The sequence below is a fragment of the Hemicordylus capensis genome, chromosome 4 (genome assembly GCF_027244095.1).
Source record: "Hemicordylus capensis ecotype Gifberg chromosome 4, rHemCap1.1.pri, whole genome shotgun sequence".
Taxonomy (NCBI): domain Eukaryota; kingdom Metazoa; phylum Chordata; class Lepidosauria; order Squamata; family Cordylidae; genus Hemicordylus; species Hemicordylus capensis.
In genome coordinates this window covers 64,466,499-64,494,400 of record NC_069660.1, presented here as the reverse complement: position 1 = coordinate 64,494,400, position 27,902 = coordinate 64,466,499, and the positions used below count along the sequence as shown (strand labels likewise).

Below are 27,902 nucleotides of genomic sequence, written 5' to 3'. Positions count from 1 at the left end.
AAGGCATGCAGATTATTAGTAAGGCAGTAATAACCTTAATTCATTGTACAATTTGCCACATTCCAATTATGCATTTTTTAATATTCTTACAATCCTATGATACCTACTAAATGTATGCTAGTAACTTACTAACTGGGTTGAAACCTGACCAGGGTTTCAAGCCAGCAGGTTCATGGTCTTTGTCAAAGTGTGGTTCACAGATGATACACGCCAAAGATACTCTGGAGTTGTGATTGTAGGTTGGAACCCAGAATGGAAGGGTGTTCAGCCTTTTATGCTTTGTTGGGTGAGTAGTAGCTGGAAGCATGGATATTTTCTTCCCCAGGTCTCGGGTTCAGCCCCACTTCTGGATTGGTTGCCTCCAGGACTGCTTATCATCTCTGGATTGGCTGTCATCATTACTCGACATCTCAGAGGGGGCTGCATTTCTTCTAGATCCTTGCATCATCTAAAGCTTTCACCTCTTGACACGTTTCTTGTTTGCTCTTGTGTGACCATATTCGGCACAGGCTCTGATCTTATCTTTTTCCCGTGTTCTCAAAGCTTTGCCCAATGGTCAGTGAGCTCACACCTTGGCAAAATTAACTTAAGCAAGTTTTCTCCTGACAGATACATTTCCTATCTTTGTCCCACCAGCCATTTCCTGTGCAGTAAAGTTTCTTGCAATCAAGCTAATTCTGAATATTTGTCTGGCCAAGCAAAGCTCATATATGCATATAGGCTGCTATTACTTAAGGTTGGCTTTTCACACCTTAGGCCACCAGAGTGAGCTTAGTAGACCCCTAGGCCCATACATATTGCAACCCTGCCTTGAAAAAGTCTGCTGAAGCACACAATAAAGGGGAATCTGTTCCTTCCAACACAGAACACATATTTCAAAGAGAGTCCAAAAATGAGTCCCCAAAAAAGCATCATTGACCCAGAATGCACTGCTAGCCACAGTGACTGCACTGCAGTAACATCATTGGCACAAGTTTTGCTCTCACACACAATTATGACGCCTTACTTCCTCGCATTGCAACAGCAGCACTCTTAACAGCAAGCATAGCCATAAGCTCAACTAAAGCAACCTCAGCCACATTTTGACTGAGTACACCTTGCAATGCAGATTGAAATGCAGAGCAGACCAGAGCAATGAGTTAGCCCATAACAACACTTGATTTGTATGCTAACAAGCCAATCAAGAAGAAAGGAGATCACAAGCTGACAACGGGCCTCCAAAATGGTGCTGGAAATGTTAAAACATTTTGAATCAAAATGTGGCTGTATTGTTCCAAGCTCAAAACAGGCCCTTTATTTAAAGGGCATTTTATTTTGAGCTCAAAACACTCAGAATGGCCCATTTCGAGTCAAAATGTTTTGCACAGCCCTAAACTTAACTGGAGGGAAGAGCTGGTCTTGTGGTAGCAAGCATGACTTGTCCCCTTAGCTAAGCAGGGTCTGCCCTGGTTGCATATGAATGGGAGACTTGATGTGTGAGCACTGCAAGATATTCCCCTCAGGGGATGAAGCCACTCTGGGAAGAGCAGAAGGTTTCAAGTTCCCTCCCTGGCTTCTCCAAGATAGGGCTGAGAGAGATTCTTGCCTGCAACCTTGGAGAAGCTGCTGCCAGTCTGTGAAGACAATACTGAGCTAGATAGACCAATGGTCTAACTCAGTATATGGTAGTTTCCTATGTTCCTAACTAGTTCTTCAGCAGGACATATATGGCTTGTTTCACAACTTCTTTATCCTTACTGATACTTAGATTTTTGTTTAAAGATGTTGATCCTTAGGTTATTTACCATGTGTACCAAGAAGGTCCACCTCAGGTCCTTTCTTATTAACCCAGCCCAAAACCCTATCTAACTATTTAACTGTTGTTCCAACTGTCTACTCCCTCTAAGGCAGGACTGCGCCCAGCCCTCCTGCAGATGTTGGCCTACAACTCCCATAATCCTGACTACTGGCCTCTGTGGCTGGGGATTATAGAAGTTGTAGGCCCCTTCAGTTGGAGGGATGAAGTTGTGCAGCCCTGCTCTAAGGGAACATTTTGATTGATGGCTCTCTACAGGGCCGAAGTTGTGCAGCCCTGTTCTAAGGGAACATTTTGGTTGACGGCTCTCTAGATTCCAAACTCTCTAGCACAGCTAAAACAAAATGTTAAACCTATATTTGCCAAAACATCACAATCTCCAAGACTCATTATTAGCACTGGATGTGAGAAAGTTGTGACTGCCATACCTCATCTATAGTAGGAATGTACGTAAATGCTCTGTGGTTTGGTTCTTCTTGCCTTAGGGCTGATTGAAAGGTCTCAGTATCTAGGGAAAATAGCGCCCAGGGCAAACACTGAAATTGCGCCCCCTGTCCAAACATCTGACAGCCATCTTTCAAATAACTTCACCATAATATCAGCTCAAAAATACAAGTAATGCTTGTTAATCTTTTAATATTTCAAAAACTATTTAGCAGTGGATGTAGCCAGACCAAAAAATGCTGAAAAACTACAAATTTCAGTATTCTGGGGCTCATGAAAAACCCAAATACTATTTGGAGGTGTACTTGGAAAACTAAACAGAAGTGCCTGTATAATTCTCTACTATGTGTTGTAGCATCACCATTACATAAGTTTTAAAAATCAATGGAGAATTTGACTTTTCCCAGATACTCTGAAAATAATTAAAGGATATGCAGAGTAAACTCTGTCACTGCTTGGAATATATTCTAGTATTTCAGAAAGACAGTTAAATTGAGAGAAAGAGAGCAAGAAACTCCCAGTGGGCCTTAATACTAAGGATTTCACACTGATTCAGAGACAAACTCACCATTAATAACCATATCATTAAGACATCACATTTAACTCACTTATCACAAGAAGCAAAGTAAGAGCAAATGAATACAATCCTATCTCATAAACTTCAGCTCCTTATTCACAAGCCCTGATTCTCTGTACATAGTGCCAATCTGAATATGTGTACAGTATCATATTACATTATTTTTTTTTAACCTGTAGCCCCTTCAGGGGGCTTCCTAAAGGCCGTGGGGGGCCTGCCCTCCCCCCGCTGACCTCTAGGGCCTCTCAGGGACCAATTGAGCATGTGCAGTAGCCATTTTTAAAAAATAATCTTTTTTTTAAAAATGGCTTCTGAAAACAAAATGGCCACCGTGCATGCTCAAATGACCTCTGCAAGGCCTGGCATGCGCAGTGGCCATTTTGGTTTTGGCAGCCTTTAAAAAAAATCAATTCTACAAAATGGCACCCCCCCTTCAAGTGGAGCCCGGGGCACGTGCCCTGCCTGCCCCACCCTAGATACGCCCCTGCTCAGTTCAATATAGGGTCTGCCAAAAACTAGATTTGTGTGGCCAGAGCTCTACATAAGGGCAACATTTGCAAACTGATTCACATATAGATCTGGTCAATCATGTGGAAAGTTCCCATGCCAGTCCCAGCTTCCACCAATTTACCAAGTTTTTGTCTCAAATAGAATTGTTCCCACATGGTTTGGGGAGCATCCAGGTGGAACTGTAATATTTGAACTAGAATCCAGAGGAATTGTTTTTAATACCACAATGTCCAATTTGCAATTGCTATGGTAAACGTTGAGAAGGCTAGTGGGATCTGAATGTTTGTTAATGCCCTAATAAACATCATTAGCTTGTTGCCACTTCATGAGGGAAGGGATTACTGTTTCTGTATTATAGATGGGGAGTGGTTAGAACTGCAGGATATTGCATCATGCCATAGAGGTCCATAGTAACCCATTGCAGTATTCCCCCCCCCGTCTTTTTTCTTTATCAGTAGGTCGTTGTGGCCCCCCAACTAGGTTAAGCTTTGCTGAACTAGCTGATAAGTATAAAGGAAGTGATTCCTTTCCTGTTGGCTCAACTGTGAATTACGTATGCCGACCTGGCTATGCTAAACATCCTGGACTGAAGGCCTCTCTCACATGCCTTAGAAATCAGGAGTGGTCAGAAGTTCGGGAATTCTGTAAAAGTGAGTCCCATAATATTTTGTATCTGGTGTAAAAGAGAGGGAGAAGAAAAGAAATGGTGCTTGAACCAGGGATACTGCTTGACACCCAAATTATTTCAATGACTTTAATATAGGTGGTGAATGAGGTCATGCAGTTCAGTCATTGTGAATGCATTAATTTTACATGAAATGCAGATGGAAACTTTGAATCATTCTTACTCTCCAGGACACTTTGAGAAAAAAAGGAAAAGTAACGTTTGTGTTATTTTCTACTAGGAAAATCATGTGGTTACCCAGGAGAACCAGATAATGGCCGGCTGATTGTACCAGAAGATACTCTCCTTGGCTCAACTGTAAACTACACATGTGAGGATGGGTAAGTATCTGAGAAAGTAGTAAGGATGCCAATATATCATTATAGCATGCCACAGCAGGCCGGCTGCCCAGAAGCAGCCAGCAGCAGCTGGAGTGGAAGGTGAAGGCAGAAGAGCAGTGAGGACAGCAACTAAAACATCACATACTGAGACAGAGTCATTTAACATCATACCCAAACAGGCACTAGCCTTCAACAACTGAACAGTTCTAACTGACTCTAACTGACCAAGACAGACCTATTAACATTTCATCATGCCTCTGGTGGCCAGAAGAGGTTACTACAGTGCTAAGAGCAATGCTTTAGAATTTTTTTCTTCTATCAGGGTGATGGGGACTGACCAGCCACCCGCCTGCCAACCTGAATGGTGGGAGGCACTTGCCTGTGTGGGCAAAAGTGGTGGGGGCACCTGTGAGGCTGAACAGGGTGGGGAGTACCAGCGCCAGGCTTTTCCTGGGGCATCAGCAATCTTTGGGCCAGCCCTGCTTGTAACCCAGGCTTAGATGTTTGTGTGAAGAGGCTTATTGTCTGGTAGAGCTTTACCTGACACTTAATCTCCTAGACAGGAAAAGCTGATAAATGATAAACTCTGTCCAGGAAATCATATGGATGTGCACGGATCTGCGGAGCTGCGGTCCGGCACTGGGGTGGGGGTTCCTTTAGGGGTAGGGGGAGGGTGTACTTATTCCTCCTGCCACTTTTCCCCCGCCAGCACATGTTTTTTAGGAAGCATTTGGGGCCCCTACCCTGGTGTGCGAACCTCGAACTGCCCCAAGATTGGGCCGGGCCGGAGGCCTGTAGAATGGCCCCCAGACCAGTCCGTGCACATCACTAGAAGAGCAGAAGTCATGGCCAGCCAGCACTGATAGAGTTAATTGGGAAAAAGCAGTTGACCTTGATTGACACAGACCCTTGATTGACACAGACCCAGTTAACATTTGGGTGGGACTAAAGGGCTCTTGAAGGGCTTCTGGGAAGAAGGTGCATCCAGGTGAGGAAGGAGCAATGAAGTCTTACCAAGTCATCTCAGGATAGGTTTTGCAAACCTCCCTGGAGGTCATGGATTACAGGGAGTTGGTCTCACCTAAGTCCTGGTGAGGTCCAAGGGAAGGAAGCCAAGGCATATGGCTTCGGAAGTTTAGAATAGGAGAAAGTGTTTTAGTAAGACTTGCGTTAGAAGTTATTTTCCTTTGTGGGTGTTGCTTTGTATACCCAAGTATCTGCTTCTTGTAGCTAATGACCTTGAACCCTAATATAGTAACTGATTACTTTAAGTGCTGCCCGATAACATCTGGGCATTTTGAAAACCTCTTGTAACTATTAAACTATTTCTATTTGCAACTGATATGCTGAAGCCTAAGATGGACTAGTTTTTTTGGTAGAAAATAAATAAATTGTTTTTCTCTGTTTTACAAGCCTTCCCAGAGAGTTTGACTGACTCTGGGAGAGGGGGAGGGGACGCCTCTAGTGCACACGGCCTCAGAAGGACTGTGAAGCCTGCTACATCCTCACTTAAACATATATAAGTGGGACCATGTCTTTTATATTTTCCTGCTAGCAAAGTGAAGAGAGAATACTGGAATGTTTAGCATTCTGATTCCAGTCTGTGGTAATCTCTGTTAATAAAGGAATGCTTGGTGGCAGCAAGACAATCTACTGGAGATTCCCTGTTTAATTAAATAATAAACCCAGTCAGCTCACCAGGAACTTTTGCACACATGGCTCTTAGTTAGCATCTCCTCCAGAATGGAAAGTGCAAGTCCACATATCACCTGCATTTACCCCAAAGTCCATATCAGGGATCAGTTCAGACACGACTCTGTTTCCCGCCCGAATTATGGCTGCGCATTCTAGCTTAGCCTGAATTCTGTCCAGGTTTGAAAAAAATCATCTAATTGTGGCATCTTCTGGAAAAACCCGATGTTTCTGGTATACCCTGATGCTTCTCTGTCATGTGTGGAAGGGCCATTGCCAATAATTCGGCTTTCCCCCCCAAACCTCGCACTTTCGTGATTTTTTAAAAAATGTTTGCTGGGTGGATTTCTGGAATGCCAAGTGTCAGCAGAGGACACTGCTTCTCAATTTGTCTCACTGAACTTCCACAACAGGAGTTTGACAGAACCTTTGCCCTTATTAGCTGCCTGCTTTTTTCATGGCTCTGTCTCTGAAGCTGGCTGGGATAACCAGCAGGCAGTGGAGACCAATCTCCTCACGGGGAAAGAGGCAGGAAAAGGGTTAGCTGAAGCTTGATTTTGGATCTCCTTAGCTAATGAATTATGTCCCAGATTGCATGGAAGGAAGTCAGGGTGGAAAGCACTTAAAAAGGGATCAAGACAGGTGGGGGGAAATTCCCAATTCACAAGTGCTTGTTTCTCTCTCGCTGCTTGAGGTGTTTCAGCAAAAGCAGCACGCCCACTGCCAACAGTCTCTCATTTCTCTAAAGGGAAATGAGAAAAGCCAAAAACACAAAAGGAGGGTGGATATGCCCACCTTCCACAAAACAAAGATCTTCCTCACTTCAGGGCTTGTGGCAGAAGAAGCAGGAGTTTGTTTGCCTGTTATTCAGTTCTTAATAGATTTAAATAGGGCATGTTTCAACAGAGACCTGGGCTTTTCTGAGGCTTTCCCCCCTCCCTCCCTTTCTTTCTCACCTGCCTCCCTGCACCCTTTGATGAATGCAAAATGCGGGCTTCTTCTGCTTTCCATGCCTCTGATTAAGTGGGCGTGGGGAGGGACATGAGCATTGTGTTGACTAGTTAATCTTGTGGAATGCCAACTGTCAAACTAACAACAGAAGAAGAAGGTCTTGTACCGCCTCCTCTGGGATGTGATTGGTCGGAGAAAAAACCTAGAGTAAGCTGTGGGAATGCACACAGGAGAAAGATCCGCAGGGAATGCAGAGAGGAGCCGACCCTATGTGAATAGTCCATTTAATTCCCTGAATTAAACAGCTGTGGATCTGCTGCGAAGCAGATTCGCTCTTAGGATACCCCACGGCATGAAGCCACGTCTGGATAACTTTCTGGTAACAGGGAGGGGTGACTCAGCGATAATTTCTCTCACGTGAGATGGCTGGATCTGTCCCTTACAGTGGCCAAGGAGTGTACTATTACAGGCACATGCCTAGACAGCACGCTCTTGTTCACCCTGTACTTGGGAAAATGTCAGGTTTAATAATGCTTTTCCTTGCTATGGATAGATTCTTTTTAAAGAACGAACATTCAGATTTCTAGCTTCTAAATTCTGCATAAATTCTACCTCTGAGATTGAAAATGAGAAAGTAACACTCCATAATTTCTTCCCTCTTAATATAGGCACAAGCTAATTGGTCAGGCTTATAGACAATGTGTGATATCTGGCCGAAAGACAGAGTGGACTGGTAGCATTCCCTTTTGTCAGCGTAAGTAGGGCATATATTTACTTCTAAGTACTGTATCTAAATATTGTTTTCATATAATATTTCCTGACCAGACAAAAAAAATTAATAATTTGGTCTAGTCCATCATCAGGACAAGATCATTTGAAATCTCTGGCAAAATATGGACTTAGACTTGTGCGTACATGAAGCTCCATATGAAAATGTGCTCAGTCTCCAGCTAACTTCACTTGTGCAACTCTAACCAATGTAAATTTGGTTAGAGTGGCCCAAGAGCATGATTATGGAAAGACCATTTAATGCAGTGGGGTTGCCCTGGAGTTGTTCCAGGTAGGTTATCCAAAGATCTTCCTAGGCTCTAGTCCTAAGGTAAATGAAGCAACTGCTTTGCTGAAGCTGGCTGAGGTCTGGATGGGAGAATTTTGTGTGTAACACCTTGACCTCAGCCAGAAGGAAAAGTGAGATATAAGTGTAATAAAAATAATAATAGCTGGCATCCTGACTATATTTACTTGAGGAGGTACTATTAATATTAATGGATGATTAAGTGCTATTAAAATAAATGGAGTAAATTACTTTACTCGAGTAAGTGCCATTAAAATTAATTTCAGTGGCACTTCCGGGTATCCACCCCACCCTTTAAAGGGGGTCAATGGCCTTATAGGCGAGGCCTCAGAGGTAGGGGAAGGGGTTGCCTTCACTCTCATCCGTGTCCTCAGCAGTTAAGTCTTTGAGCTGGCTCCTCTCCAGGAAACAACAGCTCTGCTTCCATCCCAGCTCTGCTCTCTTCTCGGTGGCCTGGCCCTCTTTAAAGGCTGCCTCACAGGCTGGACATCTGGGTCCCACTCCCTATTGCTGTATTGCCCCTTCCCGTGCTGTTCCTTCCCCCTTTCCCCTGTGGCTTCTCCCTTGTGACCCAACCTCCACCCTCTTCCGGGCATCTTTCCCAGCCAGCTGCAGTGCTGGGCTGTCATCCACGGGTGTTGGCTGCGTTGCTTGCAGGAACTCTGCAGTCTGGCCACCCCACCTGCCTGCACCTGCCCAGCTCAGCACGGAAATTCTCCACGAGCCGCCCACTGCATCCACATTGCCATGCTGGTCCTTGGCTTCCACCTTGCTTCCACCGAGGTCAGTGTGGGCTGTGGGTGGGTCAGCCGGACATAAATTTACTCAGCATTTCAGCCAATGGTAATGATCTACATTACAACCCATAAAGGAGCTATGTCTTTTCTTGATCATTCACCACATACCCACAGATCTGGTCCAGAGTGCATTGCCCCCCCTCAAAAAGAGGACTACCTGTGTCCCAATGGATTCACATAGTTTCTTGACCATACACAAACTAACTGGGACATAACATGTGTCACTTGCTCCACACTCTTTTCAAACACAAAACCATCTTGGACATATAGTGCATTCGTAAGGAGAAAAAATTTAAACCACAACACATGTCCCTTGCTTTACAATTCTCATGCAGACCTTTTTGATCACAAACCAACTTGAGCATAGAGCATCTGTTTAAAAAAGTTGTTTGTTTATTCAGATGTATGTTTGTTCCACTTTTACTAGGTATGAAGTACTGGGGATGGAATGATGGTCGAAGAGGGCGGGCCAGTTTCAGAAGTTTTTGTAATTTTCTGCCATTAAACAAGTGACTTATAGGACTATTCTGAAGGTGGTTTGTTTTTTTTAATAAAAAAAAATTAAAAATCAAAGGATTGAATGATCTGCTTCAAACTCAATACACAGAGTCCTGCTAACATGTCCTACATATGTGGCAAATTTCAGAACTCTAGGCCAAGCCAATCTGGAAATATAAAAGGGGGCCCTCTTTTATCTTTTGGAAGACCTGGAGCCCTCTTAGAGAATGGGTACATAGACCTGTGTGCCCCCAGGTGCCCCCTATTGGCACCCCCACTTTCAATCAAAAGCAAAACTGTCTTCCCTACCACCACTACCCCGCTATTCCACTTCCCAAGATTACTTAAATAACTCTTCTATGTAAATTCTCCAAAGGTTACAAAAGAAACAACTTCGGAAATGACACTTGCAGGACAAGTAGCCTCTTGTAGGTGTCCTTAAGGTGCATAATTTGCTTGATAAACTATTGCTAGTGAAACCCTTAAAGACATGGCACCAATTCCATTCAATGTAATGCTTGTTTAGGACATCATCATCTGCACGGTAGCTTCTGTGGCTTCAGGCCCAGAGTACCCCTCTCCCGCCAATTAGCTATGGTCTCAATTCTGTGACAAACCTTACATTTGTACTCAGGAATATAGAAATTCCTTTGACTTCACCTGTTGACTCTATTAGTTGTCATTTAGCAGAATTTCCTTCATAGCAGCACAAATGACTCAGGTATATTTATTTCCTCTCTCTAGGTATTTCTTGTTATCCACCACCAAATATTCCCCACGGCAAGCATTCTGGCACACATATAGATTCTTTCACCTATGGGGATTCTGTGACTTACACCTGTGAAAAAGGCTACCCCCTTGTTGGAAAGGCCTCCATTCACTGTACTACTAAGGATGGGATCAATGGAGTGTGGAGTGGCCATCCATATTGCGGAGGTAGAGCTTTCACATATTCTTCTTGGTTCTTTTACAGGTGACCCACAAGCATGAGCATTCATTACAATCTTGGCAAGAACCGAACTGATAGTTCCCAACAAGAAGAACCATTTGCTCTCTGTTCTCCCAAACTATCAAACCCTAAGCCATCTGTCAATAACACTGCCAGCTAAAAGCAAGATGCACCGAGAGCAATGATATTTCTTTCCTTCTTTCCTTCATTTCTTATTTTCTTTCAGTGGCTTGGTGTCCACCTCCTGAAGTTGAGAATGGAAGAATAGTGGCCGGTGATTCTGACACCTACACATATAATCACAGAGTGACTTTTGGCTGCAGTGCTGGGCACGTACTGGCTGGCTCAAAAGAGATCCATTGCCAAGTGGATGGCACATGGGACCCACCTCCACCTCGCTGCAAACAGGGCAAGTAGGAAAATGAAGCCTCTAGACAGAGCAAACTCCTCACTTGTAAATAGAGTTCCCTTTCAGAATGCAGCCCACCTTGATTCCTGAAATTGCTGTGAAAGAACAATGCTGTTTCCTAGTGTGTACAGTGTCTGTTTGGAACGGTGTTACATGACATACATACATTATAGGAAAGTTGTGTAAAGTGGTTCTGGCTTCTCAAACCATATCTGTCCCCCTGATGAACAAGTGCTAAGCAGTTCTTTGCAAAGTTGCATGGACAGAGCTGCTTCTTTCAGCTTGATGGGAACTCTTCTGCTTTATGGAATAACAGAAAGAAGCAGACTTGTGCAGAAAATATCTGTACAATTAACTGTCATTCAATCTTTTCAGACCAAGAGCTACTGTCATGCAGTTGTTGGGATACTGGGCTTGTAGAGGAGAGCCCCCCACTGGAATTATTACTTAGCTGTGAGATTTACTGGGTGACATTGTGCCAGTTACTGTGTCTCATTTTCACTTACTACTGCTACTGTGGATTTTTATATTCCACTTTTTGACAAATGTTCTCAAAGCAGTTTATATAGAAAAAACAGTAATAACTAAAGATGGCTCCCTGTCCCCAAAGCCTACCTTGTAGGGTTTGGTGAGGACAAAGGTAGGGGTGGGAGCAGACATTTATTATGCCATGGGCTCTTTGAGAGAAGAGTGGGATAAAATGTAATAAATTACTTTTATTTGTAATTTTCAGTTTATCACCATATTCAGGATAAGTGTTATTGTGGGGTGGGGGTTTGGGTTTTTTTTTTACTACATTTTCTTCCTTTCCTTCTTTTTTTAGTACCACAGTGTTCCTTGCCTCCAGACATAGCCAATGGAAAGCACAGTGGTATTGCTGGGCAAATCTTTACTTCTGTTACTTACTCTTGTGATCCTGGCTATTCACTTATTGGAAAAGCCTCTGTTTCTTGTATGGCTTCTGGGGACTGGAGTCGTCCTCTGCCTCACTGTGAAGGTATTTAATCCTGCCACTTCTATTTGGTAACAATAAGAGGGGATATTATTTCTTGTTATCATCTGTACTGATGCTGAATGTTAATTTATTTCTATTTAAACTCTTGTCTATAGCGGTTGTGATACACACACACACGCACACACACCCCACCCCTCCAAAAATGGCTCAGGGTAGTTTAAAACAAATAAAAACTATTAAAATCAATTAACACAAAATCAAAACAATTACAATCATTTAAACATTAAAAACATTAACATTAAAATCATTTAAAACCAGCTTTAAAATTTTTAACCATTTTACATTTTTGAAGGTCATTTGCATTTTAGACTCTCCAGGTTGGCAGGCTAACTAAGGCATGGATCAGTTCAGATATCACATGGAACTACTGTTTATTTTAACTAAGGTTTATTTTAAAAATCTGCATTGGTCCCATAGACAAAGTTTTGGTTAGTTTCATAATATTGTGGGTTGTCCAGGGCCCATCCCCTTCTCCAAAATTCCCATGAAAGCTTGCCTCTTTCTATGCAAGAGCTCTGAGAGGCTGGAGCTACTGAAACAAACCAAGATTAAGTAATAATTGTGGGCTCAGACATAACACGAGGTAAAATCTCTGGAGTTCTCCATACAGCAGGCTTTACCGCAAGTTTTCTGTGAAGCTTTATTGTGAACTCAAAGTTATTCCCAAAACCTGACACAAAAAGTTGATATTTTTTAACCCTGGATATAGATCAGGTTGCATTCTAACACACAGTGAAAACCCAAATTGTGTGTGAAGTGCTCCTCAACAATAGCTTGCAGGGATCTCAGAGTAAATCTGCCTCATATATGAACACACACCCTTCTTTCTAGAGGAAATGCAAGCTAAAGGGCTTTAAAATTTAAATGTCCTGTGTGAAAACTTCTCTGTAACAGCCAAAAGACTTGCATTAATCCAGTCCCTACTTACTTTTGCCTTATGTCCAGCTCCTAGAATCATGAAGCCAGGAAAATGCAATCTGAGAAACATCTCAAGATATACAACAGAATTCCAGACATTCTGATAGTTTTCATTTTCTTTGTACTTAACAGCTTTCGCTTTCTCCCTCTTTTCAGCAGTGCAGTGCTCCACACCTCAAATGATTGCCAATGGCAAATACAACAGTCAGGAATCAGAAGTTTTTACTAAGGGGATGTTTGTAAAATATAGCTGTGAGCCTGGTTACCATCTTCTAGGAGAGGCAACAATTTATTGTACAGAGTCTGGGTCTTGGAATTCCTCAGCACCCACATGTGAAGGTGAGTCTCTGTCAGCTTTTTTATTAAATCACAAGTGTTTTTAAGCCCGTTTAAATAACGGGCGCTAGTAGGGGAGAGTTCCGCTGCTCGCCTTCCTTTCCCGCCCACCCGGCGGGCTCCCTCCTCCATCTTTCCCTCCCTCCCTGCCCGTCCTCCGGAGTCTGGGCGCTGCTGCTGCCACCGGCTGCTCGTCCCGAGACAGCCACCCCGCAGAGCCATTCGTCCAGCTCCGGTACCCCCGGCGGCTGGGCTTAAGAGCCCTCCGCCGCCACTCGTGGCCTCTGCTGCTGCTCCTGGCCACCGCTCCTGGCCTCCGCAGCCACCCCGCCGAGCCGCTCGGCCAGCCCCGGTACCCCCGGCGGCGGGGCTTAAGAGCACTCCGCCACCGCTCGTGGTCTCTGCTGCCACTCCTGGCCGCCGCTCAGCCTGCCGCTGTTCCTCCGCCTGGCCGGCGGTGGCGGCGGCGGCTTCTTCTCGGCCTGCCGCTTCTCCTTCTCTTGGCCATCATGGCCGCCTGGTTGCCGCGGTCGTGTCTCCCTTGCTCTGTTCTGGGAGGCACGAACGCATGCCTTGGTGTCCGTCCACGGATGGACACCAAGGCTTTTATTAGAGAGGATAGTATGTGAATGACTCGAGTCTTCAAAAGATATTGCCAGCAGAAAGAACATTCATATAAAAATACTAGTGAAACGGGCTTGCAGTTTGCAAGCATTCCTCGTGCACCACATAAGGACCATGTACTCTCCCCTCACTCATTGCTAGTTGATGTGCAGAAGAATTCATATGTTTAGAAAAATGCATTTGTATCTCACACTTAAGCTTTCTCATGTTTTTCTATTTCTTAAGCAATTTTCATGGAAATCGGATATGGATTGAAATGCAGTAAACTGGAAAAATATAGCTTGTTCGTAGCTTCATAATTGAGTGCAAGTCCAGACTTTCCATCTCAAAAAGTACCTAGAAAACTGCCAACATTTGTTGGAAAGTATCATTCCCCATGCTTTTCCAATGGGAGAGTTTCCCCAGATATTCTGGCAAATTAATCAATTTTTCTGGATTTTTTATTTTTCTGGTAGTCTGGGTGAAGTCTGGGTCCTACCTGTGAAACTGGCATGTTTCTATATTTCATGGTTTGGTCTGCGTTTAATGTCAGTGAGTAAATGAGGCCCAAGCCGAGTCACCCAGAAACTAGCTGGGTGACTCTGGGCCAGTCACTTCTCTCTCAGCCTAACCTACTTCACAGGGTTGTTGTGAAAGAGAAACTCAAGTATGTAGTTCACCGCTCTGGGCTCCTTGGAGGAAGAGTGGGATATAAATGTAAAAAATAAATAATAAGTCACTCTATATATATTATGGGTGTGCTTGATTTTGTATTCCATTCCAAGTCTGGACAGACTTGGAATGAATGCAAAATGCTCAGGACATACAATTGGAGCAACCAGGGGATCCAATACTTTAAAATAGTATTTTAAAGGGGGTTCTGTTGTGAGGTCAAAATGCTCAGAATGCCCCATTCCAAGTCAGAACGTCCCGACCTGGGGATGTTCTGCACATCCCTCATATATAGAGATATAAAGAATGTTGTGATTATGACTGATGGTAGTGAAAACTCATTTATACTGATACATTTATATGAATACTGTTGTAGTTTCATTAGCAATGGCTAATGATACTCTTAGAGTATTGACTTTGTCCATACTAGGGGTGTGCAGATTGATTCACTAGCAAATCAATCCACTGTGAATTGGGAGTGATTCGCTGATTTGTTAAAAAATCGAACGAATAATCCCTTGAATAAAGGGGCTTACTGTTGGCTTGAGATCTCTTGGTTGGTGTCAGGAGCTTGCCAACCTAAATTAACTGCTCATAAATCTTGACACAGTAAATGTCAAATTTCAGCTTTGCTGAAGAACACTTAGTTTAAATAAACAGGCAGTCCCAGAATAAAACACAAAAAGTCCATGCCCAACAATTCCCCTTGTCTCTGATAAACCAGACCTTCTTGTGGAGTTTCAGGGGTCTAGCTTCCAAAATTACAAACCTTCAGACCAGAGTCATGCACGCTGATTAGCTGTGTTGTCTCCAGCGATCTGCTCAAAGCACAAGCTTCAGAATTTATAGCCAACAGCCAGGTGCACCCAATCCACCCCCGGCAGTTGCCACAAATTCAGTCAGTCTCATGCTGCCTTTTTGCTAATAGCCGGCTGCTTTTCCTCAATTCGATCACCTATCGCTGATGCTTCTCTCACCTGCATTGTCTGGGAGACAATGGTCGTTTCTCCTCTTCCCAAACTCTGACCCTTCCCTCAAAAGATCATTCTGCCCCATTGGTTCCTCCCACAGCAACCTCTCACCCTGCCCTGTTTCAGATGCCTCCTCACTCAGATTGCCGACCTGACCCTCCTCAGACATCTCCCTGCCCCCCTTCCTCTTCCAAATCCTCAAATGGGGGCGTGGCAGTTGGCTAGTTGTGTTTCAAATCAATGAATAAAAAGAATAAGACAAATATTTATATACGACTTTTCAACAAAAATTCCCAAAGCGGTTTGCATAGTATAAATAAATACAATGCTCCCTGTCCCCAAAGGGCTCACAATCTAAAAAAGAAACATAAGATAGATACCGGCAACAGCAATTGCATGCTCACGCAAATCGTGCATGCATGGAGGCCAAGAACATGGCTGCCACGCGCTCACATAGGGCCAAAACAGGCCCGGGAGACTTGGGGGAGCTGCCGGCAGTAGGGGGAATATCTCTCTCTCTCACACACACACACACACACACACACACACACACACACACCCCGTGCTACTGCACCTTCAACAGCCACTGCAGCTGGGAGCAAGTACTGCAGTTTTACAAACTAACCTGAGCAGTTCAGCTCTACCTTAGATCAAACCAGATTATACTTTTCTGAGGTCAAGCCCTTGCACTGGACTGGTTTGAGTGTGAACTGACTCAATTTTGAGCCGGTTCGCACATTCCTAATGGAGCATAATTGTGTGAGAGAGAGCAACTTATGCCAATGATGCTTCTGCAGCACAGGCACTGTGTGGCTGTTGTGGATTCTGGGTCACAGATGTTTTTTTGGCCATCTTTGGACTGTGAGAGTTTGGCAAAATGTAGTGTTCTGTTCTGTGTTGGGAGAGACTGTGTGCTTCTGTTGTTGCTTTTTTTCTTTTTTAAAGGCAGTAGGCAGGGCTTTAAAATGAATGATTAGCTTATAGGGGACAATGGGGAATTTGAATCACCCCATTGTTCCCCATGGATAGGCCCTAGGGACACCAAAGTGGGTTGGATGGTTGGGCATGACCCAATCTACCTACAACTCAACCCACGAAGCAATCCGGCATATCCCCAAATCTTCATATTTTTAAAGTTATACTTTTCCATAGTTATCACCATCTCCTCTTCTTTCATTAGTTCAGTGCCAACCACCACCATATGTCCAAAATTCTGTTCACACCAAACATCAAGCAGCAGTGTTTACCAAAGGAAAATACACATGTGAGCCTGGCTAAACTTTGATTGGAGCAGCAATGCTTTATTGCTCAGCATCTAGGAGATGGCTTCCCTCTGCTCTTCACTGCAGAAGTAAATTTCCTATCCACTGGTCTGTTCATTTTGGCCCTAGATATGCAAGCTACAAAACTCAGAATCAGTGTTCACGTGGGTTCTTCCCTTCAACCCCAGTGAACTCCCCCCCGCCTCCTCTGGCTCTGGAAGGAGTCATGGCACATGGGTTCTTCCCTTCTGCACTGAAAATCACGAATCCAGCTACATCCTTAAGCCAAGACTGCTTCGAATATTACAGACTTCCTATATTGGAAGTACACATTTAGGAAGTGAGACACATGACACATTTCTGTGCAGAATTTGAAATATTCCTTAGAAGGAACAATCCTGAAGTGGCAACTAGTAAAGAAAGTTGCCCTTTATATTAATGAAAGCATTGCCATTGTCACCAGCAGAGAATGTCTCCCCTAGAGTCCAGCAAAATAGTTATGGTTACCACACGGGAGCTTGTTTTGAGAGAAGTAATACACCCCTGTAATTTTGCTTTAGTATTGCAGTGTTTTCCTCCTCCATCTCTTCTCAATGGTGATCACAATGGCTGGAGCTTGACCAAATTTGCTATTGGAACATATGTAAATTATACCTGTAACCGTGGCTACTTCCTACGTGGAAAGACTTCCATTCACTGTACAATTTCAGGAGCCTGGAGTCAGCCCCTACCCCAATGTGAAGGTATTTAATTTTTGTCATCCCGCTAGCCTTGTTTGCTAGACATCTCTAAATTGAGCAAACAGTTTTAATCCTTGTTTGGTGTTTTGCATCGTTATTGCAGCTATGCACTGTCCACCCCCACCAAGTATTGTTCATGGAGAGTACGTTGGAAAAAACTTCACATATGGGAATTCTGTTATATACATTTGTGATGAGGGCTATTCACTTGCTGGAGAGAGTTTGGTCACCTGTATTTTAGAAGGCTCAAACACTGCAAACTGGAGTGAACCCCCAAAATGCAAAGGTTTGTTTCTGCTCTTTTTCACTGATAGTCTGCAGTCCATATTTCCATGTACACACCTTGAGCTGAATGTGCTATACACTCTGAGTGTGCTATACACTCTGTAAGAGCACACTCTTACAGTAGTGCCTTTTGACCTATATAGATCCACAGTTTTCAAAACCATCAATAGATATATAGGAAGATGCACCCACCTTGGTCCTGTACAAGAAGTCCTCAGACTAATTACACAATTGGTTTCTGGAAATTGTGTCTTAGGTCAGTCCATCTTAACACAGAAGCTATATTCCCATAGGAATAACTATTATAAATGGAAATTTTGTTCCTGAACCAAGCCAAATACCTCCCCCCGCCCACTGCCTTTGTGTGTGTGTTAAAACTGGTGGTGTATTACTCACATGAATGAAGACATGCAGCGGAGACATTGTCCACTTGCCACCCATTCCCTTCCCAGTCTCTTCCTCGCTCTTTTTCACTTTTCCGTGAAAGGGAGGCAGGCAACTAGATAGCTTGCCTTATCTCCTCAGCAGCTGAGTCTGAAGGAGGAGGAACCGAAGAAGCAGCAGTGGCGACTACAGGAGCACCTTGAACAGACAATTCAGCCAATGCCTCCACAGCCTCAGTACTGATAGTGTTAGTGACAATGTGAGCCTGAGAAGCCATTTTTGCCACGTCCTCCTCTAGCCCAAGGGAAAGTAGATCATTAACTTACTGACACAGATAAAATTCAAAAATGCATTTAAAATCTAATGTATTTCTTATTGCTTTGTAGGTTGTGTAGTAGGTAGGTTGGGTCATACCCTACCACCTAAACCAATTTAGTGTCCCTAAGACCTACCCATGGGGAACAATGGGATGATTCAAGGTGACTCGTGAATTTACAATTAGATTTGCCGAATGGGCTGGCTATGGCCGGCCAATTCAACAAATCAATTATTTATTTATTTTGCAATTTGATTCGCTAGCAAACAATTCGAGCACATCCCTTGTCAATACTCACTGGAATTTGAAAAGCATTTCATGTGAGATAGCTGAAGTATGTTATATCTCACTTGCTTCTGTGTCTCTTGAGAAGCTTCATTCTGTGCTCAAACTTTACTGAGTATGCTAGGAAAATGCTGGTTAGCTCATAAAGCCAGGTGGCACACCTTCCACTGTGTGTACAGTCAAAATCTGGGGTGATACTTTCATGCAAGGGACACATATACTTCACAGGAGAGATCAGAATCTATATCAACATTTATACTGAAGTGTAAATGTTATAGCCACTGGAGCATTATTAGACAACAATATTAAACAAGAATAGACAAACACTGTTTGTAAGTATGGGTTATGAAGGCAAATGTTGATTTGCTGTGCCATCTATCATATATGGAATGTGTTTTTTTAAACTTGAAGTGGTAATGGGATGGCCAGTAAGCCATGGCACTAACCATAAAAAGGTTGCCTGAATAATGAGATGTGCATATGGAGGGCTCCAAGTTGCATGCCATCAGTTTCCTTACAGTATTTAGTACTTGCATGGTATTTTCTATAAGTGTTTCAAGTACTTCAGTATATTATCTCAGTAATCCTTATACAGTAAAAATTTGTTGGAGGTCAGATAGTGGCTACTACTTAAAATTGTGTAATTGCAGTTGTGTGGCATTCCGTCAATTATTTCCAATTTTATCTATTTATTTATATCTACGTAAACCGTTTTGGGAACTTTTGTTGAAAAGTGGTATATAAATATTCGTAGTATTCCAGTGGATGTAGCATTGCACAATTGTGATTATACTACTTTTAGTAGTAGTAGAACCAGGATGTTCTGCACCTCAGAAGTTTCAAACCTGTGTTTTAAGAGGGAATGCAAGCCTCTCTAGCATAGGCTGTATACATAACTGTTTTCTGAACTGAGAAATATTTGTTTCATATCTGGACTAATTTTCACTTTATTATTCCACATCTGGTCCTTTTCGTGCTGTCAAACAGTGATTCAGGGTTTCTGTTGTCCCTGTAGGATCTAATGAAAATCCAACATAGAGCTGGGTATCATCAGCATAATGATGACTGCAGAATCCAACTCCCCAGATGACTTCACCCAGAGGTTTCACGAGGAGGCACATGCACTCCCAATTCCCAGTCATATGCATGGTGAAAAGGACGAGGAAGTGATCATCTCGGAGGGTTCCATCATGGTTGTTTGGCACAGATAACCAACATCTGCCACCCTACTTCAAAACTATGATCATCAATGTTGGTTGCCTGTGCTGGGAAACCATGATGGACCCCTCTGACATGATCACTTCCATTGTCCTTTTCACTGAGCAGATGATCAGTAATTGGCGGGCACAATGGCTTCCTCTTCCCTCCGCTGTCCAATGTTTGATGGCATAATTAACATAGCCAGACCATAATGAAAGCATTGCCATTGTCACCAGCAGAGAATGCCTCCCATAGAGTCCAGCAAAATAGTTATCACATGGAAGTTTGTTTTGAGAGAAGTAATACACCCCTGTAATTTTGCTTTAGTATTGCAGTGTCCTTCTCCTCCATTTCTTCTCAATGGTGATCACAATGGCCGGAGCTTGACCAAATTTGCTATTGGAACATATGTAAATTATACCTGTAACCATGGCTACTTCCTACGTGGAAAGACTTCCATTCACTGTACAATTTCAGGAGCCTGGAGTCAGCCCCTACCCCAATGTGAAGGTATTTAATTTTTGTCATCCCGCTAGACCTGTTTACTTGACATATCTAAATTGAGCAAATTAAGTCTGCAGTCCATAGTTTCATGTACATACCCTGAGCTAAGTGTGCTATAGCTTCTTATAGTAGCACTTTTTGACCTATATGGATGCACAGTTTTCATAACCATCAATACATGTATAGGAAGATGCATCAACCTCTGTCCTATACAGGAAATCCTCAAACTAATGATACAATTGGTTTCTGAAAACTGCATCTTATGTCAAAACATCTGAACGCAGAAGCTATTTACCCATAGGAGATACTATTATAAATGGGAATTGGTTCCTGAACCAAGGCCAAATACACTCTCTGTGTGTCAACTCTGGTGGTGTATTACTCACAGGCATGAAGACATGCAGTGGGCAAGTTGCTCACTTGCCACCTATTTTCTTCCCAGTCTCTTCCTGGCTTTTTCTCAATTTTCCTTGAAAGGAAGGCAGGCAACTGGATAGCTTGCCTTATCTACTCCTAGGCAACAGTTAAACAGGGAAGGAAGACTGGAAGTGGCATATAGGCTGGGAATGGGCTGTACTCTTTCCCTCTCACTGTTAGAGCACGGCAGCTGAGTCTAAAGGAATAGGAACTGAAGCAGCAGCTGTGACAGCAGCAGGAGCATTTTGAACAGACAATTCAGCCGATACCTCCACAGCCTCAGCAACTGCTGCCAGGACTGATCGTCTCCGTGACAATGTGAGCCTGAAGTTGTCATTGTTGCCCTTCTCCAGCCCATGCACCAGCAGCCATCTAGTTGAAGCCTCACCTACCATGACAAGTGTGAAGTTGAAGCAAGGTGGCAGTTTACAATTATCTTAAATGCCATTCATCTTAACTCAGAGGACTTCCTGTCTAGGGGATGCTAAAGTATGCTGCACATACAAATGACTGTCAAACTTGAGGCAGCATTCAGTGCGTACCCAAGTTTGTGGAAGATTGATTTTTGGCTCTCATTTACGGTCCCACGTGGAACTGTTGCTGCATGTAATGAGCCCCTGGTGGCGCAGTGGTAAAAAACTGCTGCCCTGTAACCAGAAGGTTACAAGTTCGATCCTGACCAGGGGCTCAAGGTTGACTCAGCCTTCCATCCTTCCGAGGTCGGTAAAATGAGTACCCAGAATGTTGGGGGCAATATGCTAAATCATTGTAAACCGCTTAGAGAGCTCCGGCTATAGAGCGGTATATAAATGTAAGTGCTATTGCTATTGCTATTGCTATTGCTATGTAGCAAATACAAGGTGCTAGTTACAAAGCCCTAAAAGGCTTAGGCCCTGGGTATTTAAGAGAGCGTCTTCTTCACTAAGAGCCCCACCGCCCATGGAGGTCACTTGAGGAGGTCCGTCTCCAGTTGCCGCCAACTCATTTGGTGGCTACACAAAGACAGGCCTTCTCGGCTGCTGCCCCGAGATTGTGGAATGTGCCCACTGCTGGGATGTGATCCTCCCCATCTCTGGCAATTAAAAAAAAACTTCTGAAAACACATCTCTTCAGCCAGGCTTTTTCAGCTTTTTAAAACTTGTTTTTAAATTGTTCTGCTTATTTAATTGCTGTTTTACAATGTTTTTAATTGTTAATCATTGTTTTATGCTTTTATAATTTTTGTTGTAATAACTGATTTTAATGGTGTTTTAATGTAGACTACCCTGAGCCTTTTGGAAGGGTGGTATAAAAATAATAATAATAATAATAATAATAATAATAAGAAGAAGAAGAAGAAGAAGAAGAAGAAGAAGAAGAAGAAGAAGAAGAAGAAGAAGAAGGGGCCACAGAAATCACCATCAGCCAATTACAAAAAACAGCTTTACTGGGAACAGCCTATATTCTGCGACGATATCTATAACCATTGACAATAAAATTCTGGCATCCCAGGTCCGTGGGAAGGACTCGATGTCTGGATAAAACAAACCAGTCAATAACACCTGTCTGTATAAACAAGTAATAATAATAAAAAATTAATGTGTTGGGGAACCTCCATATGTCCATAACATTTAATGTCCATAACATTTAAATTAGCCTCCAAAGTAACTGTTCTTGATGCACCGTTTGCAATTGTTATGGTAAAATGTCCACAAGACTAGTGAGATCTTGATCTCTATGTATGCCCTAACACTTATCATTAGCTTGTCAGCCCCTTTCATATGAGTGCAGAGGTCAGAATCACAGGATTTTGCACATTGTAGTAATTTACTGCATTATTTTTCTCTGTTTGTCTTTCCCCCTCTTTATTAGTAGGTAGCTGTGGCCCCCCTGCTAGGTTAAACTTTGCTGAGCTAGCCAATGAGTATAAAGAAAAGAATTCTTTTCCTATTGGCTCAACTGTGAACTATGTGTGCCGACCTGGCTATGCTGAACATCTGAAGAGGAGCAACTCAATCACATGCCTTAGAAGCCAAGAGTGGTCCAAAGTACAGGAGTTCTGTAAAAGTGAGTCTCTTAACATTTTTGTACTAGGTATAAAAGAGAGAGAAAGAATGGAACTGTGCTTGAACGAGGGATACCGGCTGACACCCAAATTATCTCAGTGGCTTTAGGTATAGGTGGTAAACCAAATCATGCAATTCAGCCATTATAAATGTAAATATAAATATATAAATATAAATTATTTTACATGGAATGCAGATGGGACGTTTGAATCATTTTTGCTCTTTAGGACAACTTGAGATAAAAAGAAAAACTCACTTTGCCTTATGTTCTGCTAGAAAAATCATGTGGTTATCCAGAAGAACCAGACAATGGCCATTTGATTGTACCAAAAGATCTTCTCCTTGGTTCCACTGTAAGTTACACCTGTGAGGAAGGGTAAGTATCGGGGAAATGCATCACTTAATCTCTATGGCAGGAAAAGCTTCAGGAATGTAAAGTCAAATGAGAGTTAGTAACCCTGGGAAATAACTACTCCTGCAGCAACTTGAATAAATAAATACATAAATAATAAACTACTCCTAAACATTTTTATTCAGAAGGTAATTGCAGAGAGTTCATTGGGGACTCACTCAGGGCCAACTAAATATGAATAGGATTTCACTGTAATGTGAAATTACATAGTAAGCTATTTTATTATTATATTATATTATTTTATTTCATTCATTCATTCATTCATTCATTCAATTTATATACCATCCTTCCAGAATGGCTTAGGGCAGTTTACAACAAGATAAAAACAATTAAAACAAATTAACAGTTAAAATCAAAACTTTAAAAACAGAATGAAACGAATTAAACAATTCAAACAGCTAAAAAACCCTGGAAAACCAGGGCAACCATTTAAAACGATTTAAAACATTTTTTCAGTCATTTAAAAAATGACTGGAAGGCCAGGCCAAACAGGTAGGTTTTAAGGGCTCTCATGAAGGACAGTAATGATCTCAAATTACGGATTCCTGCTGGGAGTGTATTCCATAGCCCAGGAGCAGCTAAAGAGAAGGCCTGCCTCTGAGCCTCCACCAGACAAACCGGTGGTAATTGGAGATGGACCTCCTCAAATGACCTTAATGTGTGGTGGGGATCACGCAGAAGAAGGCGTTCTCTAAGATAACTTGGACCTAAACCATTCAGGGCTTTAAAGGTAATAACCAGCACTTTGTATTTTGCCCAGAAACATATTGGCAGCCAGTGTAACTGCTTCAAAACAGACATAATATGGTCTCTCTGGGTTGCCCCAAAGACCAATCTGGCCACCTCATTCTGAACTAACTGAAGTTTCCAAACTATGTACAAAGGCAGCCCCACGTAGAGCACATTGCAGTAGTCAAGCCTGGAGGTTACCAGCTGATGCACCACTGTTTTGAGGTCATTCTCTTCAAGGAATGGGTGCAGCTGTCAAATCAGCCGAAGCTGCTAGAAAGCACTTCTGGCCATGACCTCCACCTGAGATACCAGGAGTAATCCCAAGCTGCGCACCTGCTCCTTCCGGGGGAGTGTAACCCCACCCAGCACAGGAGTGTAACCCCACTCACTCCTCAGATTCTCAGCCCGCACAATGAGCACCTCCGTCTTGTTTGGATTCAGCTTCAATTTGTTCTCCCTCATCCAGCCCATTACTGCCTGTAGGCAGGCATTTAGAGAATGAGTGCCATTTCCTGAACATGGAAAGGAGAAATAGATTTGGGTGTCATCAGCATACTGATAACATCCAGCACCAAATCTCCTGATGATCTCACCCAGCGGTTCCATGTAGATATTAAAAAGCATTGGTGACAGAATGGACCCCTTGGGGACTCTATATAACAGCTCCCATTGTGAGGAGCAACTGTCACCAAGCGCCACTATCTGGAATCTACCCAAGAGATAGGAGCAGAACCACTGAAAAGCAGTACCCCCAATCCCCAACTTCCCCAGGCAATCCAGAATTATACCATGGTCGATGGTATCGAATGCCGCTGAGAGATCCAGAAGAACCAGCAGAGTCACCCTCCTTCTGTTGATTCCCCAGTAAAGGTCATTCATCAGGCCAACCAAGGCTGTCTCCACCCCATAGCCAGCTTTAAAGCCGGAAATGGGTCTAGATAATCAGTTTCCTCCAAGACTGCCTGGAGCTGGTCGGCCACCATCCTCTCAATAACCTTGCACAACCAAGGGAGACTGGAGATTGGCCTGTAACTATCCATCACTAAGGGGTCCAGGGAACACTTCTTTAGGAGTGGTCTAACCATTGCCTCCTTCAGACAAGGGGGCACCCTACCCTCCCTCAGCGATGCATTTATGATATTAACTAGGCCACCTCCAACAATCTCCCTGCTAGACAGAAGCAGCCAAGTCGGGCAAGGATCCAGAGAACAGGTGGTAGGCCTCACAGCCCCAAGCAGCTTGTCTACATCCTCAAGAGTCACAGATTGAACCTGATCCAATCTAATACTGCAAGACGGATTGCTGGACACCTCCTCCATAGACCTTGCAGAAATAGTGGAGTCCAAGTTGGCCCGTATACAGGAGATATTGTTCACAAAGAACCAATTAAAAGCATCACAGCAGAACGACCCCGGGGACTGATTTGAAGTAGAAGGAGCAGAGACCAAACTCCTCACAACCCGGGATAGCTCTGCCGAGCGCAAACCTGCAGTCGCAATGCACACAGATCAAAATCTCTTTTTCGCTGCACGCACCGCATTTATTCCTTCATTTCTCTAGTCCATAGCGTAAGTCTGTTTTTTATTTGTTTTGAATATAATGCTTTTCATTATAAAGCTAGACCTACACTAACCAAAAAGAGGCTTGGTTTGCTTTCCCAAAGTATATCAGCAAGCTCGCAGCTGAGCCCGGGGGTTCACACGATGGGGCGAAATCAGGCTAGCCTCCACTAGCCTGATTTCGCCCCATCGTGTGAATAGCCTCTACATGTATGAGCACTGGAAGATATTCCCTTTAGAAGATGAGGCTGCTCTGGGAAGAACGTCTGCATGTTCGCATGCAAGAGGTTTCAGGTTCCCTCCCTGGCATCTCCAGATAGGGCTGAGAGAAAATTTTATCTGCAACCTTGGAGAAGCCTCTGCCAGTCCGTGTAGACAATACTGAGCTAGATGGTTTGACTCATAAGGCAGCTTCCATCCTATATTCCTAAGGACTGACAAGTCTGGATACCGAGGATATTTTGACAAATATCTGTAGAATTTTGGCTGACAATTAATATGCCTCCTGTGTAGTCCCTCAAAATACATGTTATTAATCTTGTTCAGGTGCAATTTAAACTGGGTAGCAGGGGCATAGCTAGGGGAGAGGGGGCCCCTCAGGGCCCTTGGAGTGAGGGAGATAATGAAGAAAACAGGGAGAGGTGGAGCTGGGGACCCTCAGGAGTTGGGGGGCCCAGGTTCTTTGAACCCATCCATTCAATTATAGCTGCACTCCTGCTGGGTACACTGGGCATCATCCAGACTAAGTTAGTCATGACTCTCCCATTGAAATAAACAGGATTTGGGTTAGTTATGAATAACTTGTCTCATTTATTCCAGCAGTGCTTAGTCATTATTAACTAGGTTCCCAGTATTTCATATATTTGCTAACAAATCAGCGTTACAGAGAAATTCTCCTTGGGTTCACTATGTGACTAAGGAGTGCACTGTTGCAGGCATGTGGTTACCTGGTACAATTCCATTCACACTCTACCTGGGAACACTGCCGCCAGTTCTGATAACACCTGAACAGGCATATTGTTTGCTGACAAACGGTTCTTTTTAAAGAATGTATATTCATAGTCTTCTGTATTCTGCTCATCTCAGTGAACAAAGGTGAGTAGGTAATAATCCATAATTACTTCCTTCTCAATACAGGCACAGGCTAATTGGTCAGTCTTACAGACAGTGTGTGATATTCGGCCCAAAGGTAGCATGGACTGGTAATGTTCCCTTTTGTAAGCGTAAGTAGGAGACATCTTATCTTATTATTAATTAATCATTATTATTATTATTATTATTATTATTATTATTATTATTATTGTTGTTTATTGTTTACACAGTCAGACAGGTGTTATTGACTGGTTTGTTTTATCCAGACATCAAGTCTTTCCAAGGACCTGGGATGGCAAAATATGGCTGTTCCCAGTAAAGTTGCTTTTTGTAATTGGCTGATGGTGAATTCTGTGGCCCCTATGGTGTTGAGGTGCTCTTCAAGATGTTTTTGAATTACACCTAGGGCGCCAATTACTACATTATTTTGGTTTTCTTCTGCCACAGCCTTTCAATTTCAATTTGTAGATCTTTGTATTTTGTTATTTTTTCTATTTCTTTTTCTTCTATTCTGCTATTGCTGGTTACAGTTATATCTGGTGTATTGTGTGGCAGATGTTTGTCTGTTTGTAGTCGAAAGTCCCGTAGTATTTTTGCATCTTCATTTTCTACAACTTTTTCAATTGTATGGTCCCACCAATCTTTGGCTACAGGTAGCTTGTATTTTTTGCAGATGTTCCAGTGTATCATCCCTGCTACCTTGTGATGCCTTTGTTTGTAGTTAGTCTGTGCGATCTTTTGACAACAGCTGATTAGGTGGTCCACTGTTTATTTACAAAAGCGGCATTTTTTGTTTGTTGTTGATTTTTTGACTTTTGCTCTTATTGCATTTGTTCTTAGTGCCTGTTCTTGCGCAGCCAATATTAAACCCTCTGTTTCTTTCTTCAAGTTGCCATTCTTAAGCCATTGCCAGGTCTTGGTGATGTCTGATTTTCCACTTATATTGTGCAAATATTGACCATGCAGTGGCTCCTTTTTCCGTCTTTCTGCTCAGTTCATGACTTGTTCTTTCTTGTAGGCCTGCTTTGTTTCATTGGTGTTGAATAGTTTCTCGTTATTGACCATTTGAAGTGCATCTTCTTCACTGTCCTTTATGTATTCTGCAAGGCCTCTTTTCTCCTCCTCTACTGTCTGATGGACTTGCAGCATTCCTCTTCCACCTGAGCTACGAGGGAGGTATAGCCTATCTACTTCACTGCAGGGGTGCAGAGCATGATTGATAGTCATTATTTTCCTGGTCTTACAATCTAGCGTCTCTAGCTCTGCCTGGGTCCAGTCTATTATTCCTACAGTGTATCTAATAATAGGTATAGCCCAGGTGTTTATGGCTTGTATGGTGTTCCCGCCATTGAGTTTGGACTTTAGAATTTTTCTAACTCTCCTGATGTATTCACTTCCAATTTTTCTTTTAACTTCAGTGTGTGCGATGTTATCAGCCTGGAGAATGCCCAA

The 27,902-nt window shown here is 43.1% G+C and overlaps 1 protein-coding gene across 1 annotated transcript in view; it reads left to right on the top strand.

Annotated features, from left to right (window-relative positions):
• CR1 (complement C3b/C4b receptor 1 (Knops blood group)) overlaps positions 1 to 27,902 on the top strand; it is a 99,388-nt gene that overhangs the window by 41,299 nt on the left and 30,187 nt on the right. The window contains exons 25-37 of the mRNA XM_053245857.1: positions 3,782 to 3,976; positions 4,232 to 4,331; positions 7,643 to 7,728; positions 10,089 to 10,280; positions 10,520 to 10,702; positions 11,526 to 11,699; positions 12,792 to 12,974; positions 17,040 to 17,222; positions 17,323 to 17,505; positions 20,017 to 20,199; positions 22,462 to 22,656; positions 22,932 to 23,031; positions 26,496 to 26,581. Of these exons, the coding sequence (XP_053101832.1) occupies positions 3,782 to 3,976; positions 4,232 to 4,331; positions 7,643 to 7,728; positions 10,089 to 10,280; positions 10,520 to 10,702; positions 11,526 to 11,699; positions 12,792 to 12,974; positions 17,040 to 17,222; positions 17,323 to 17,505; positions 20,017 to 20,199; positions 22,462 to 22,656; positions 22,932 to 23,031; positions 26,496 to 26,581 (2,043 nt within the window). The remainder of the gene's footprint in view (positions 1 to 3,781; positions 3,977 to 4,231; positions 4,332 to 7,642; positions 7,729 to 10,088; positions 10,281 to 10,519; positions 10,703 to 11,525; positions 11,700 to 12,791; positions 12,975 to 17,039; positions 17,223 to 17,322; positions 17,506 to 20,016; positions 20,200 to 22,461; positions 22,657 to 22,931; positions 23,032 to 26,495; positions 26,582 to 27,902) is intronic.